This window comes from Sapajus apella, unplaced genomic scaffold (genome assembly GCF_009761245.1).
Source record: "Sapajus apella isolate SASKATOON/1434 unplaced genomic scaffold, GSC_monkey_1.0 scaffold69, whole genome shotgun sequence".
NCBI classification, from domain to species: domain Eukaryota; kingdom Metazoa; phylum Chordata; class Mammalia; order Primates; family Cebidae; genus Sapajus; species Sapajus apella.
This window is the reverse complement of record NW_022437009.1, coordinates 10,700,811-10,717,535: the sequence shown is the minus strand read 5'-3', so window position 1 is coordinate 10,717,535 and position 16,725 is coordinate 10,700,811. Positions and strand designations below refer to the sequence as shown.

At 41.7% G+C, this 16,725-nt stretch overlaps 1 protein-coding gene across 5 annotated transcripts in view; it reads right to left on the bottom strand.

Moving 5' to 3' along the window:
- The window catches only part of SORT1 (sortilin 1), an 81,421-nt gene that overhangs the window by 10,342 nt on the left and 54,354 nt on the right, over nucleotides 1-16,725 (bottom strand). For all 5 annotated transcript variants that reach the window (XM_032249864.1, XM_032249863.1, XM_032249866.1 and 2 more), the window contains exons 10-15: nucleotides 16,356-16,511; nucleotides 11,895-12,001; nucleotides 3,822-3,924; nucleotides 3,326-3,494; nucleotides 2,152-2,342; nucleotides 465-654 (exon numbers count right to left, since the gene is read on the bottom strand). In XM_032249864.1, coding sequence (XP_032105755.1) covers nucleotides 465-654; nucleotides 2,152-2,342; nucleotides 3,326-3,494; nucleotides 3,822-3,924; nucleotides 11,895-12,001; nucleotides 16,356-16,511 — 916 coding nt within the window. The remainder of the gene's footprint in view (nucleotides 1-464; nucleotides 655-2,151; nucleotides 2,343-3,325; nucleotides 3,495-3,821; nucleotides 3,925-11,894; nucleotides 12,002-16,355; nucleotides 16,512-16,725) is intronic.

Below are 16,725 nucleotides of genomic sequence, written 5' to 3'. Positions count from 1 at the left end.
TGAACCTGGGAGGTGGAAGTAGCAGTGAGCCGAGATCACGCCACTGCACCCCAGCCTAGGTGACAGAGCGAGACTCCATCTCAAAAAACAAAAAGAGTCTTGCTCTGTTGCCCAAGCTAGAGTGCAGTAACACAATCTTGGCTTACTGCAACGTTTGCCTCCCAGGTTCAAGTGATTTTTGTGTCTTAGCCACCTGAGCAGCTAGGATTATAGGCATGCATCCCCATGCCTGGTTAATTTTTTTTTTTTTTGTAGAGACAGAGTTTCACCATGTTGGCCGGGCTGGGGTCTTGAACTCTTAGCCTCAAGTGATCCATCCACCTTGGCCTCCCAAAGTGCTGGGATTACAGATGTGTGCCACTGCACCCGGCTGGATTTCAATATTTGTTAGCCGTATAAGGAAACTGTCTTTCACCTCCTCCAACAGGGAACGGGAGACAGAGCAATCTGAGGAATGCTGATACCAGAGAAAGTCCTCCAGGGAACAGAGGCAGATGGAGGGCTGCTTGGTCACAACATAGTCTCGACCATTCTGACACACGGATGACTTGCGTAGCCGCAGAAACTGTTCTTTATAGCCCAAAATGCAGCCATCTTCATAATCTTCAGGGTCTGTGGAGTGTGCCAGCCATATGGTATAGTCCTTCTCTTCACCTAAAGGAGAGAGAGACTGTTCAGGAAAGTGCACAGCACAGAACCCACCCACGGGAGGCAGCTGCCAGGCTATAGGAAGAACAAGGAGAGGGAAAGTGGGAATGTCTGACTCAACCTATTGCTTCATTTTGGAATTGCAAACAAAAAGTTACATTAGTCTAGAGCCTACTAGCAATTGCATTTCCTCGTGCCAAAAGAGTATTCTTTCCATCTCAACATCCATCTGAGGACTAGGAAAAACTCTATTTGTTTTAAAGTGGGAAGATGGATAGAAAATCTCTGAAGTTCCTTCCAAACTAAGATAACTAAGAGGCTGCTGTCTGTGTGTCTTGCATACCTACGTTCTCAGTCAGCAGGAGCTGTCATAGGTAAGCAACCAGATATTCTCCACTCAGGGCCAGAGAGCTCTTTGTTTAGGACAAGATACTAATTAGCCAAGAGCACAGGTTCAATTTCACCATGTGTTCATTGGCTTAAAGCAGAAGGGAAAACATCCTCTTCCTAGACTTCTAGCTCTAGTTGACCGGTTCTCAAATGCAGATTGTTGATAAACATGGTTTCTGGCTTAGTATGTCGTATCATCTACTGGAAAAACGACTCAAAGCCTGTGACCTAAAGACAGTGGATTAGGTTTTTATCCTTCGGGATATGAAGACCAGCATAGAGCCTGATAAAGAGCAGGTGCTTAACAAATCTTTTAATGACATTAAACTTTAGGGGTAACTGGAGAACTGACTGCTGAGGGGAGAACTCCTAAGCCAGCTTCTGTATAGCCTACTGAATGGATTTAGATGACAGCGACCCTCAGGCAATACATCTATTTGAACATCTTATGGAAAAGTAAGGTTCAAACCAAGGGTCTGCTCCCTTAGGAGTCACTGAATCAACATGCTGAGGAAATGAGCCCATGACACAGTCTCAAAGGACCAAACTGAACTGAAGTTGAATTTGGAGCTTAACGTCTGCAAACGTTAAGTATTTTATTGTATTATGCCAACTCGCAACTACAGGTCATCCTTTCTCCAGGGTTTTTCTTTATCCTACTTATCTCTTAGTATAATGCCAGCACCTTTGTTTGGCACTGAGGTCAGGGTTTGCTTGTGACACTTCGGGAACACTGTGCAATGCACACTGTGAATCCTTTCCTGAAGCTATTTTCTCGGCCTTTAATATTGCTTAATGTTGAAATGATAATATTTTGGATCTATTAAGCTTATTTTATTACTATCACCTTCCTTTTCACTTTTATAACGTAGCTGACAGAATAATTTCAATGACATATGTGGCCCTCATATTTCTCCTGGACAGTGCTAGCACCAAGGAGGCTGTTTTTCTGATGCCATTCCATTACTTAATCACCCATACAAAACATCTGTCAATCCTCTTTCATATGCATATGTATCTGCTGATTTCAGCCAAAATAAATTAAACCATATTGATTATTTAGGAAAATAAGCTTACAAGTTTCTGGTAGAAAAGATCAGAGGAGACACTCACAGTTCCTTTCAAGGATATCTTTAAAATCAATGGTGTAGGAGACCCACTGGCTGCTCAGGAAAGATTCTGTGAAGCCCCAAATGCTGATATTCATGGACCTAGCTCCAGGTTCTGAAGCTAGGCCAGTGAAATAGATGGGGTCCCTGGTGAATGTGTAGGTTTGCCAGCATTGACCTTCGTCTGTGGAGAACCTGAAACCACAATTAGAGAAAGATCATGACAGAGAATCAACGTGTACTGGGAATTCAGGAAACCACTCTGGCTGTTTGATCCCAAACCAGACAAAACCCCTTATATTTAGGTGATGGCTTATTGGCTCAGAACTATTTTAACTTTTTTTTTTTTTGAGGTAGAGTCTGCTCTGTCACTAGGCTCGAGTGTAGTGGCTGCAATCTCAGCTCACTGTAACCTCCACCACCTGGGTTCAAGCGATTCTTGTGCCTCAGCCTCCTGAGTAGCTGGGATTACAGGCACATGCCACCACACCCAGCTAATTTTTGTATTTTTAGTAGAGACGAGCTTTCACCATGTTGGCCAGGATGGTCTTGATCTCTTGACCTCATGATCCACCTGCCAATGGGATTACAGGTGTGAGCCACTGCACCCGGCCAACTCTTTTAACTTTTAGTGTCCGTGGTTATCAGGCTAGGGAAAAGAGATTAATTCAGAGTATGAAAGTAAATACCTTTACAGAAGTTATTTCAAAGGAAAGAGAGGAGAGTGACCCAGGTAAGAACTGGGTTTTAAATTAATAAATTCAAGGCTGGACGTGGTGCATGGCCTTGAAATAAATAACAATTAATTATTCCAATTAATATTGAAATAATATTAGAGACAAGGTCTTGCTATGTTGCCCAGGCTGGTCTTGAACTCCTGGGCTCAGGTGATCCTCCTGCTTTGGCCTCCCAAAGTGATGGAATTACAGGCACTGCACCCGACTCAGAAAGAATGTTTTTAAGAAGTGACAAATTTGTTAGCTAGAGGCAGTCAGAGGAAAAAGCAATACCATTTAATCTGTGCTGCCAATTAAAAGCAATCCTTTCTAGAATCTTACCTACAGCTCTGTCGAATGCAAAAATTTGAATCATGGTCTGTAACATCCCCCCAGTAAACTGCAGAACATTCCCCTAGTTGCCCTCTATGCAGACAGTGTGTGAGATGAGCTCATGCATACTTAATCACATTGATAGGACGGCTGCTGTGCTCAATGGCTACAATGATGCCTCCAGAATCCAGGATGGTGTAATAGTGGGGTCCTTCCAGCATCTTTGTCCAAGAGTAGCCCCCATCATCTGAGATGTACACATCTGGAACCATCACTGAGATGGCATCCCCCACGCTACCTGCAACATAATCCGCCATCTCATCAGCACAAATAGGCAATGAAACAGAGAGGAATTACTCATGAGTGAATAATTTTGAATGAATTTATTCTGATTATTTCCCATCAAGCCTCTTTTAGTAGCTCCCCAGAACTTGGGAGAAATTGTGTTGCTCTTTCTGATGGGAGTTGATGAAAAACCCAAAGTATTGTTATAATGTAAGAAATTCTACCAAAGGAATGTAAAAACATCCACAGTGTTTCTTCTCAGAGGGTTCAGGGCCTGTGGCTAAGTTTCGGTGTGCTCAGCCACTGTTCCAGCTGGAGGTGGTGAGTGGGAGCTCCTTACCATGAGCAATGACAATGCCTACGGCATTCGGCTCTGAGAGTGGGGCCATTGGAACATTCAGTTTCTGGGAGATGCTGTATGAAGCATGAATATGAAGGCTGCACTGTGAAGAAACAAAGGCTTAGATTAAAACCAGAGACAATTTCTTTAATCATCTTACAGAGCCCTTCCAATAAAACTTTAAGTTAACCCAGACCTAGATAAATGTACCATCTTAACTATTTATTTAGGAATATAGTTCAGTAGTGTTAAGTATATTCACATTGTTGTACAACAAAATCTCTAAAACTTTTTTATCTTATAAAATTCAATCACCAATTAAGCAACAGTTCCCCACTTCCTTCCTCCTGCCAGCTCCTGGAAACTACCATTTTACTTTGTGTTTCTATGAATTTGGCTACTCTAGGTACCTCATATAAGTAGAATAATATAATATTTATCATTTTGTGTCTGGCTTATTGCACTTGGCATAAGGTGCTCAAGGCTTATCCATATTGTATTAATAGCTATGTCAGAATTTCTTCCTTTTAAAGGCTAAATATTATTTATTTGTGTATGTGTGTATCTGTATCCACATACACCCCACATTTTATTTACTCATTTATCTGTCAATAGACACAAGCTGCCTCTACCTTTTGGCTATTGTGAATAATGCTGCTATGTACATGGGTGTATAAATATCTTTTTGAGACCCTGCTTTCAATTCTTTTGGGTATATACCCAGAAGTGGAATTGCTGGGTATGATAATTCTATTTTTAATTTTTTAAGGATCTACTATACTGCTTTCTGTAGCAGCTGCGCCATTTTACATTTTCACCAACAGTGCACCAGGGCTCCAATTTCCCCATATCCTTGCCAACACTTTTTAAAATAGTAGCCACCCTAATCTGTGTGAGGAGACTCATTGCGGTTTTGACTTGCATTTTACTAATGATTAGTGATGCTGAGATTCTTTTTATATGCTTGTTAGTCACTTCTATATCTTTTTTGGAGAAATGTCTATTCAAGTTCTTTGCCTATTTTTTATCCAGGCTATTTATTTGTTGTTGAGTTGTAGCTCAGTGGCATACTCTTGATTCTGAAACGTACTAGAATATTTGGAAGCAAATATACAATTATTTCCTCACATGTAACCTGTCTCAGTTTATTTTTGCATTACATCAAAGCCTCTGACAAATGTTTAAAGCATGACTCTACACAAATAAACCTGATAACCACCTGATATACCTCAGACACTGTAAGAGATGTGGTGGTGGTTTGAAATAAGATCCAGTCTTGTCTTTAAGAAACCAGTGTCTAAGGCTCCAGGCCCACTCTCACAGACCCAGGCTCTAGGCCTGCCCCCAAGGTGCCAGGCCCCAGGACCCAGCCAAGTGGACCCCTGCATCAGGCCGGCCCCTGCAGGCTCTGGGTAGGGCCCACCCCTGCATCAGGTTGGCTCCTGTATATCTACTGGTGTTCCACCTAAAGATCCAGGTGTTCCATCTAAAGATCCACTTAACAGGTCTACCCTAGTAGATCCTACTGCCAGGCCTGCCTCAGTGGATCCAGCCTCCAAGCTACCCCCAAAGACCACGGCACCAGGCCCACCTACCTGCATAACCTATAAGTTGCCCCCCAAGAATCTCTGGATGAGCTACCTGGTAAGGGCTTTCCCTGCTGAAGCCATCTGTAAAGGACTATGTGTGTAAGGGGGCACACAAGCTGAAAGTAGAGATAAAAAAAAAAAATACTCCACACAAATGGTAGCCAAAAGAGAGCAGTGGCTATATTTATATCAGACAAAATAGACTTTAAGTCAAAAACTATCATAAGAGATAAAGTTACTACTCAACGATAAAGGTGTCAATTCATTAAGACCATATAACAATGGTAAATATAAATGCACTCAACATTAGAGCACCTACATGTATAAATCAAACATTAACCGAACTGAAGGAAGAGGTAGACAATAATGCGATAATAGTAAGGGACTTCAATACTATACTTTCAACACTGGATAAATCATCCAGACAGAAAACAAATAAGGAAAGAGCAAACTTGAACAACACCATACAAATGGACCTAACAGACATATACAGAACATTCTATCCAACAGCAGCAGAATATACATTCTTGTCAAGTGCACACAGAATATTCTCCAGGATAGTTCATATGTTAGGCCACAAAACAAGCCTTAATAAAGAGAAGACTGAAATCACCTCAAGTATCTTTTCAACTACAACATTATGAAACTAGAAATCAAAAACAGGAGGAAAATTCACACGAATATGGAAATCGAACAACATATTCTTGAACAACCAATGGGTCAAAGAAAAGGGAAATCAAAAAAACATCTTGGGACAAAGGAAAGGAGAAACACAACATACCAAATCTTAAGCGATGCAGCAAAAGCAGTTCTAAGAAGAAAGTTTATGGTGATGAATTAAGAAAAAAAAAAAAATCTCAAAAATCCTAACTTTACACACCAAGGAACTAGAAAAAGAAGAACAAACTAAGGCCAAAGTTAGCAGAAGGCAGGAAATAATAACAGAACAGAAATAAGTGAAATAGAAGTTAGAAAAATAATAGGAAAGATCAATGAAATTTGTTTTTTTTTTTTTGACAAGATAAAAAAGTGACAAACTTAATTAGAATAAGAAAAAAGAGAAGACTCAACTAAAATCAGAAATGTGAGAAGAGACATTACAACTGATACTACAGAAAAACAGAGGATAATAAAAGTCTACTATGAACAATTATACATCAACTAATTAGATAATCTAGAAAAAAATGAATGACTTTCTAGACACATACAGCCTACCAAGACTGTATCATGAAGAAGAAATAGAAGATCTGAACATACTATTAAGAGTAAGGAGGGGCCGGGCGCGGTGGCTCAAGCCTGTAATCCCAGCACTTTGGGAGGCCGAGGCGGGTGGATCACGAGGTCAAGAGATCGAGACCATCCCGGTCAACATGGTGAAACCCCGTCTCTACTGAAAATACAAAAAATTAGCTGGGCATGGTGGTGCATGCCTGCGATCCCAGCTGCTCGGGAGGCTGAGGCAGAAGAATTGCCTGAACCCAGGAGGTGGAGGTTGCAGTGAGCCGAGATCGCGCCATTGCACTCTAGCCTGGGTAACAAGACTGAAACTCCGTCTCAAAAAAAAAAAAAAAAAAAAAAAAAAAGAGTAAGGACGCCCAATTGGTAATCAAAAATCTCCCAACAAGAAAAGCTTAGGACCTGATGGATTCAATGGTGAATTCTAGCAAACATTCTTCAAAGAAGAATTAATACCAATCCTTCTCAAACTCTTCTAAAAATTGAAGAGAATGAAAGACCTCCAAACTCATTTTATAAGGCTAGTATTACACTGCTATCCAAACTAGACAAGGACAGTAGAAGAAAACAAAGTTACAGGTCAATATCTCAAACAGGAACAAGACAAAGATGCCCACTCTCACCACTTCTGTTCATTATAGCAACAGAAGTCTTAGCCAGAGCAATTAGGCAAGAAAAAGAAATAAAAGACATCCAAACCAGAAAGGAAGAAGTAAAATTGTCTGTCTGCAAGTGACATAAACTTATATATAAAAATCCTTAATCTTTAAAGACTCCACCAAAAACCTGTTAAAACTAATAAACAAATTCAAAAAGTTACAGATTATAAAATCAACATATAAAAATACAATGCACACTAAAAACAAACTATCCAAAAAAGAAATCAAGAAAATTCCATCTACAACAGCACAAGAAAGAAACTTAAAAACAAAAACAGAAACAAAAACAACTTAGGAATAAATTTAACCAAGGAGGTGAAAGATTTGTATACTAAAAACTACAAAACACTGATGAAAGAAACTGAAGATGACAAAAAAAAAAAATATATCCTATGTTCCTGGATTGGAATAATTAATATTGTTAAAATGTCCATACTACCCAAAGTGATCTACAGATGCAATGCCTACTATTTTGACTGTCTTTTTTTACTCTTATATGGTTATAAATAACCCTCTTTCTGCGACAACACAGAACAATACAAAAACATATTAATTAATTAATCAGATGTTTACTGAGTACCTACTATATTTCAGGCACTTTTTTAGGTACTTGAGGTACATCAAGAACAAAACAACCAGGTGTGGTGGCTCACATCTAATCCCAGCAGGGAGGCTGAGGTGGGAGGATCATTTGAGGCCAGGAGTTCGAGACCAGCTTGGGCAACATGGCAAAAACCCATCTCTACCAAAAAATACCAAATTAGACAGGTGTGGTGGTACATGCCTGTAGTCCTAGCTACTCCAGAGGGTGAGGTGGGAGGACTGAGTGAGCCCAGGGAATTTGAGGCTGCAGTAAGCTATGATTATGCCACTGGACTCCAGCCTGGGTGACAGAGTAAGACCCTGCCTCTTAAAAAAAAATTCCAATGGTATTTTTCACAGAAATAGGAAAAACAATCCTAATTCTTATATGGAACCACAAAAGACCCTGAATAAGCAAAGCAATTGCGAGCAAAAAGAACAAAGCTGGAGACATCATGCTACCTAATTTCAAAATATACTATAGAGCAATAGTAATCAAAACAGCACGGTACTGGCATTAAAAACACATATAGACCAATGGAACAGAATAGAGAGCACAGAAATAAATCTATGCATTTTATTGTCAACTTATCTTTGACAAAGGTGCCAAGAACACACAATGTGAAAAAGACAGGCTCTTAAATAAATGGTGCTGGGAAAACTGAATATCTGTATGTAGAAGAATGAATTTCAATCCTTATTTCATGTCATATGCAAAAATCAACTCAAAATGGATTAGAGACATAAATGTAAGACTTGAAACTGAAAAACTACTAGAAGGAAACATAGGGAAAAAAGCTTCTTGACATTAATCTGGGCAATGGCTTTTTGGATATGACCCTAAAAGCACAGGCATCAAAAAACAAAAACAGACAAATGAGATTGCATCAAACTAAAAAGCTTCTGCAAAGCAAAGGAAATCACCAAAAGAGAGAAGAGAGACAATATATGGAATGGGAGAAAATATCTGCAAACTAAACATTTTATAAGGGGTTAATATCCAAACAAATCAATAGCAAGAAAATAAATAATCCAACTAAAAAACGGGCAAAGGACCTGCACAGCCATTTCTCAAACAAAGACATACAAATATAGCCAACAGGTATATGAAAAAATGTCCAACGTCACTAATCATGAGGGAAATACAAATAAAAATCACAATGAGATACCATCTCACCCGAGTTAGAATGGCTATTAGCAGAGAGATAAAAGATAAGTATTGGCAAGGACATGGAAAAAAGGGAACCCTGCACACTGTTGGTGGGAATGTTACCTGATACAGCTACTATACTATGCAATACAGTAAGAAATTTCCCTAAAAAATGAAGGACAGCAGGGCAGGGCACAGTGGCTCATGCCTGTAATCCCAGCACTTTGGGAGGTGGAGGCAGGCAGGTCATGAGGTCAGGGGTTTTGAGACCAGCCCGGTCAACATGGTGAAACTCCATCTCTACTAAAGACACAAAAAATTAGCTGGGTGTGGTGATGCACACTTTTAATCCCAGCTACTCGGGAGGCTGAGGCAGGAGAATCACTTGAACCCGGAAGGCAGAGGTTTCAGTGAGCTGAGATCACTACACTGCACTCCAGCCAGCCTGGGCCAAAGGGTGAGACTGCATCTCAAAAAAAAAAAAAAAAAGAAAAAAAGAAAGAAAAGAAAATGAAGGACAGAACTGGCAGCAATCCCTTTTCTGGGTATATATTCAAGAGAAATGAAATTGGTATGTCCAAAAGATATCTGTGCTCCCATGTCCACTGCAGAATTATTCATAGTAGCCAATATACAGAATCAACCTAAGTATCCATTAATGGATGAATGGATAAAGAAAATGGAATATTATTCAGCCTTAAAAAAGAAGGAAATCCTGCTGGGCATGGTGGCTCATGCCTGTAATTCCAGCACTTTGGGAGGCCAAGGCAGGCAGATCACCTGAGGTCAGAAGTTTGAGACCAGCCTGCCCAACATGGTGAAACCTTGTCTCTACTAAACATACAAAAATTAGCTGGGCGTGGTGGCACATGCCTGTAATCCCAACTACTCAGGATGCTGAGGCAGGAGAATGGCTTGAACTGGGGAGGCGGAGGTTGCAGTGAGCCAAGATCGCTCCACTGTACTCCAGCCTCAGTGGGAGAGTGAGACTCTGTCTCAAAAAAAAAAAAAGAAGGAAATCCTGTCATTTGTAAAATCACGGTGAAACTGAGAGGCATTATGTTATGTTAAGTAAAATGAGCCCAGCACAGAAAGACAAAGACTGCATGATCTCACTTAAAAGTGGAATGTAAAAATGTCAAACTCACAGAAGCAGGGAGAATTATGCCTTCCAGGAGCTTGGGGTAGGGGGAGATGAAGGCCAAAGGGTACATAGTTTCAGTTATGCAGGATGAATAAGCTTTAGAGAGAAAATATACATTGTGACTATAGTCTAGAATACTGTACTGTTAATTGAAATTTGCCATGAGATTAGATCTGAAATGTTCTCACCACACACACACACCCCCAAGATAATTTTGAGGTGACGTATATGTTAATTAGCTTGACTATGATAATCATTTCACAATGTATACATATATCAAAACATCACAGTGTACACTGTAAATATATGTACAATTTTTATTTGTCAATTTTGTCTCCATAAAGCTGGGGAAAAATGAAAATATGTCAGAAACAACTTGAGGTATGCAGCCAAATGAAAGTTAGTGCTCTAAAAGCGGGTCAAAATGGCTAAAATGGTAGATATTACATTATGTATATTTTACTACAATTTTTTAAAAAAGAAGAGGTTCAAAACTATTAATGCAATGAAGAGGAATGATTAGTTCTAACTGGATGGTCACTGAGGATGGTTAGGATTTCCATTAATCCTAGTCCACTGGGGTTGGGAAACACAGGCACAACGTCCCCCAGGAATAGTGTGGGTGCTCAGGGAAAGGTGGTGGGTTACAAGGGGTGTGTCAGGGATAAGGTGGGCAATGACAATGAAAAGGCGACAGAGGGCCCACCAGGAGAGAATCTTCACTCACCAGGTCAGGGACAGGGGCCATCCACAGGCCAAGGGAGCCACATCCAGTGCTGGGGAGGGAGGGGCATGGGGAGCCTGCAGGTGGCAAGGCAAACACAGAGGCCACTGAAGCTGCCCAGGCTTAAGATGAGGAGGGCGGCCGCCAGGCAGGGCCAAGGCGGAGATGGGAAATGAGTCAGAGGGTTGCGCAGACGCAACAGCGCTTGAGAGTGTAAAGGAGGAGAGTGTGTGGGGTGGTGTAGGGAGGCACAGTTTCTCTCACCATCTGAGGCTCTTAAAACAAAACAGAAAACCCTGCCTAGAAGAGCAAAGTGTATGTCAGTGACAGGGATCCTGAGCAGAGCTCGGGAACTACCGGTACTTCCATTTCTGAAGGAAACTCCAGCTGTCCCCGCAAGCTCCTCTCACATTCTGTGAGAGCCAGACAAAAAGCTTGTTTTCCTCCCTTTTTTCCTTGCCTGCCAAGGCCTGTCACTCCTGGCTTTGGCTCTCCTGGAGTGACACCTCTGTAGTTCCAGCTCCCAATCTCTCGGCTAGGAGGCCTCCAGTGGCCATGGGAGCCTAGGCAGAGGGAAAGGAAGAGTGGATCCTCTTCCTCTTGCTTCCGATGAGCAAGGCTGTGCACTGCTTATGAAAGGTGGAGCTGTGGCTTCTTGCAGAATTTCTCAATTCTCCCAACTGCCATACTAACCCCTAACTAATCACCAGCCCCTCTGGCCATTGTTTTCATTCAGCAGTTCAGTGAACCACAAATTGTTAGCCCTCAGTTTTGTTCTTCTTTAAAAGACAGATAATCCATAGTATTCTGACCTTTCCTCAGTTCTTACTTCCCAAATTCTAAGTTAATTTCATTACTCTCATCTCCAAACTTTCCAACTTATGCTGAGGACCCTAATCAAGTATGAAACTTCATCATCCAAAAGCCCGGCGCTGATCAGAGCACAAGGGAAAGGCTGCTGTGCTCTGCACACGCTGGAGTAAACAAACCTCATTCTTGTTTTTTGCTGTGGCATCACATTCACTGTTTTCAGGCTTCCTCAGGTGCTTCCACCTTCCTCCTTGGTCAAAAGTAATCATGGTCTGGATAGAATTATCTGAATGGGAAGAGAATGGCATTAAGTCTGATACATTGGAAGCACCTAGTTAGATTCAGTTTATCATTGCATAACTCCTGAGACCGTATAGCACCCGGTGTCCAACAAGCTTATAACACCTTACAAAACTGCTCAGTGTTGGTGAGGAACGGAGCAGTGCTTTAAATATGATATTTGAGGCCGGGTGCAGGGGCTCACGTCTGTAATCCCAGCACTTTGGGACGCTGAGGCAGGTGGATCACCTGAGGTCAGGAGTTTGAGATCAGCCTGGCCAACATGGTGAAACCCCGACTCTACCAAAAATACAAAAAATTAGCTGGGTGTGGTGGTGGGCTATAATCCCAGCTACTTGGGAGGCTAGGGTAGGGGAATCGCTTGAACCTGCGAGGTGGAGGTTGCAGGGAGCCAAGATTGCTCCATTGTACTCCAGCCTGGGCGACAAGAGTGAAACTCTGACTCAAAAAAAAAAAAAAAAAAAAAAAAAGATATTTGAAGAAGATGTCCCCCCTGAACAGGACCCAATTAATTCCACAAGTTATCTAGGACTGATACTCTTTGAAAAAGATATCTTTTAACTCCTTATCAACATTCCGTTCTCCTTCCTTGCTTGCTTGCCTGGGAGGCAAAATCTACCATAGGAAGGCATCCTAATCTTTATTCAGACAAGGCCATGACACTAGGCTTGTTTTAGGGACTCCTGAGATTGAATAAGTGTGCACGGTTCTGGATTAATAACTGAATTATTGTCTCTCTCCTACTCCATATCCTATCTTTCTTATACCTTTCTTTTTTTCCCTTGTCTCTTCCCCATTCTTATTTTCAATGATATAAACTGTTGCAGGTTTTAAGTTCAGAGAAATCCTTTGAATTTTCTTTTATTTGTATTTATTTATTTATTTTTGAGATGGAGTTTTGTTCTTGTTGTCCAGGCTGGAGTGCAATGACACAATCTCGGCTCACTATAATCTCTGCCTCCTGGGTTCAAGTGATTCTCCTGCCTCAGACTCCTGAGCAGCTAGGACTATAGGCACCTGCCACCATGCCCGGCTAATGTTTTGTATTTTTAGTAGAGACGGGGTTTCACCATGTTGGTCAGGCTGGTCTTGAACTTCTGACCTCAGGTGATCCACCCACCTCAGCCTCCCAAAGTGCTAAGAGTACAGGTGTGAGCCACCGTGCCTGGCCTTGAGTTTTCTAAGAAAAAGCAAACAAGAAAGCAAATAAACGAAAATTCACTTATTCAACAAACATTTACTGAGTGCCTACTATGTGAAAACTTTTTTTTTTTTTGAGACAGAGTCTTGCTCTATCATCCAGGCTTGACTGCAGTGGCTCCATCTTGGCTCACTGCAACCTCCACCTCCCAAGTTCAAGAGATTTTCATGCCTCAGCCTCCTGAGTAGCTGGGACTACAGCTGCATGCCACCAGGCCTGGCTAATTTGTATTTTTAGTAGAGATGGGGTTTCACTATGTTGGCCAGGCTGGTCTCAAACTCCTGACCTCAAGTGTTCTGCCCACTTTGACCTTCCGAAGTGCTGGGATTACAGGCGTGAGCCTCTGTGCCTGATATGAAAACTTTTTGTAAGCCTTTGGGAATATATCAGTGAACAAAACAGACAAAAAAAATACTGTGAAAAATACATTCCAGTAGGGTGAGACATGCACTAGACATAGTAAATAAGTAAATTATGTAGTATGCTAGAAAATAAGTACTATGGAAAAACTTGCGCAGCTAAAGGTGGATTGAGAGTGTATGCGTGAGAAGGGGAGAGCAAACTGGAATTTAAAATAGCACAGTCAGGGCAGGTCTCATTCAAAAAGTAACACATGAGCACAGACATATCATCAGCCTTGTTGCTTTCTGGAGAGGCAGAGGGAACTGTGGTGCAAATCTCTAATCCATGTACGTGCATGTGTACCTGGTGTGTTAAGAACTGGCAGGTAGACAGTGTGATGAGAGTAGGGCAGATGGAAAGAGAAGAGCTGGAGATGAGTCAGGGAGGAAACCTGGAGCCACATCTCCAGGACCTTGTAAGCCACTGCCAGAGCTTTACAAAATAAAAACAGGCCCTACCTCCTACCGAAAAATAAATATGTAAATAAAATGACACTTCAAGAGTCTTTGTACTGGAGATTAATGTGTTTATTTGTATAATGGGGCCTAAGGAAAGGTGAGCTCTGTATAGCCACTGAGTAGAACACAGGGAACCTTGGCTGGCTATTGCTGTGCCCTTAACAAGAAGAGCAGGAAGTGGGTCAAATTCAGGCTTATTCTCATAGGCCTACATCTCCCAATATAGAAGACTCATTTTATAACCTAAACAACATAGACTCAAAACACCTTTCTTTCTACTTGCCATTGCTCTGCTCACTCCTAGTTCTATTTACCATAACTTATTTAAAATTGGGAGCCAGAATTTGCATGGGTTTGGTCTGTCCCTGCGGGACTCTCCTCCTGATCCCTTCTCCCCCGGCATCAGCCAATGTCTCACCACAACCACCAGCCCAAACCCTCCTGTGACTTTGATACTCTGCATGTGTAGTTCCTTCAGCTGAAAATGCCCTTCCCTCCCCATTCCTGCCTATCACACTTCAGGCTCAGTCTTAAATGTTTTTAGGGTGCGTTCATTGTCTGGTTTTGAGTGCAAGGCTGTTCAGCTGTTTATTCACAGACTCATTCAGCAAATATTACTGAGCATCTACTATGTGCCAAAATTGTCATAAGCACCAGAGAAGCATCAGTGAACACAAGTTTAAAAATCTCTTCTATCTACAGGACTTGAATGGAAGCTTCTTTAAAGAAGATATTCACATGGCCAACGAGAACATAAAAAGTTGTTCAACAACATCAGTCATTACAGAAATGCAAATCAAAGCCATAAACAAGATACTACTTTACTCCCACTAGGATAGCTGTTATAAAAATAACAGAATATAATGTGTTAGCAATGAAGTAGAGAAATTGGAATACTTTTGTATGGCATGTAAAATGGTACAATCATGTGGAAAACCCATTGGTAATTCCTCCAAAATTGAAACATGGAATTATCATGTGATCCTCCTATTTGACTCCTACATATATCCCGAAAGGAACTGAAAGCAACAACTTAAACAGTTACATGTATACCAATGTTCATGGCAGCATTCGTTATTGGTAAGAGACAAAAATGGAAACAGCCTAACTGTCCATCAATGGATGAATGAAAAATAGGCCAGGCACGGTGGCTCACGTCTGTAATCCCAGCACTTTGGTAGGCCGAGGCAGACAGATCACCTGAGGTCAGGAGTTGGAGACCAGCCTGGCCAGCATGGCAAAACCCCGTTTCTACTAAAAATACAAAAACTAGCCAGGTGTGGTGGGGCATGCCTGTAATCCCAGCTATCTGGGAGGCTGAGGCAGAAGAATTGCTTGAACTCAAGAGACAGAGGTTGCAGTGAGCCGAGACTATCCCACTGCACTCCAGCCTGGGCAACAGAGAAAGACTCCATCTCCAAAAAAGAAAAAAACAAAACAAAACAATAAAAGGTACTATATTCAAACAAAGGAATATATTCTATCCTTAAAAAGGAATAAATGAAATTCTAAAACATGTTACAATATAGTTGAACTTTGAAATAATATGCAAAGTGAAAGAAGCCAGACATACAAAAACCAATAGTGTCTGATTCTGCTTGCATGAGCTACCTATAACAGGCAAATTCATTGAGACAAAATAGAATGTTGGTTACCAGAGCTGTGGACTGGGTGGGGATGAGGAGTGGTTGTGCACCTGGTGCAGTTTCTATTTGGGATGATGAAAAAGCTCTAGAAATCGGGTGATGGTTGCACAACATTGTGACTATGCTTAATGCTACTGAATTGTACCCTATACAATGTTAAAAACTGCAAATTTTGTTAGATATATTTTGCCACAATAAAAAAAAGGAAACAGGCCAGGCACAATGGCTCATGCCTGTAGTCCTAGCACTTGGGAGGCCGAGACGGGTGGATCACCTGAGGTCAGGAGTTCGAGACCAGCCTGACCAACATGGCAAAGCACTGCCGCTACTAAAAATACAAAAGCCAGGCATGGTGGTGCATGCCTAGAATCCCAGCTACTTGGGAGAGGCTGAGGCAGGAGAATCTATTGAACCTGGGAGGCAGAGGTGGCAGTGAGCCAAGATTGTGCCACTGCACTCCAGCCTGGGCAACAAGAGCGAAACTGCGTCTCAAAAAAAAAAAGACAAGTAAAAAATGTACACAGGTAGGCTTGGCTTGGCAAGTGATGTTACGGGGGACAGGTTCCCCTGAAGCCTCAAATCCTACCACATGAGGCTGAAGGTGCAGGGCAGCACTGTGATGCCCAGACTCACCTTCGGAGAGTACGCTTGTTATGTAGACGCCTCGGAGGGAGGTCACGTTGGTAAAGTCCGTCTCTCCGCCTGTCGTAGTGTAGAGATGTCGGTCCAAAGACTTGGAATAGACAATGCCTCGATCATCTGAGGTAAAGATTGTGCCAAACCCAGTGTCTGAAATAAGCAAACAAACAAAAACACTAAGTCTTGGGTGGAACCAAAGAGAAAAACAATAGTCTAACCACACACGATTGTCTGCCCGACCAAACACAGTAGCCAATTGTGTCTCTTCATTATGAAGACTCAGACCTGAGAATTAATCAAGGTTTGATACTCAAGATCTTTATGCCCATCTTTAATTCTAGTACCCAGCTAGTGCCTGGAATAC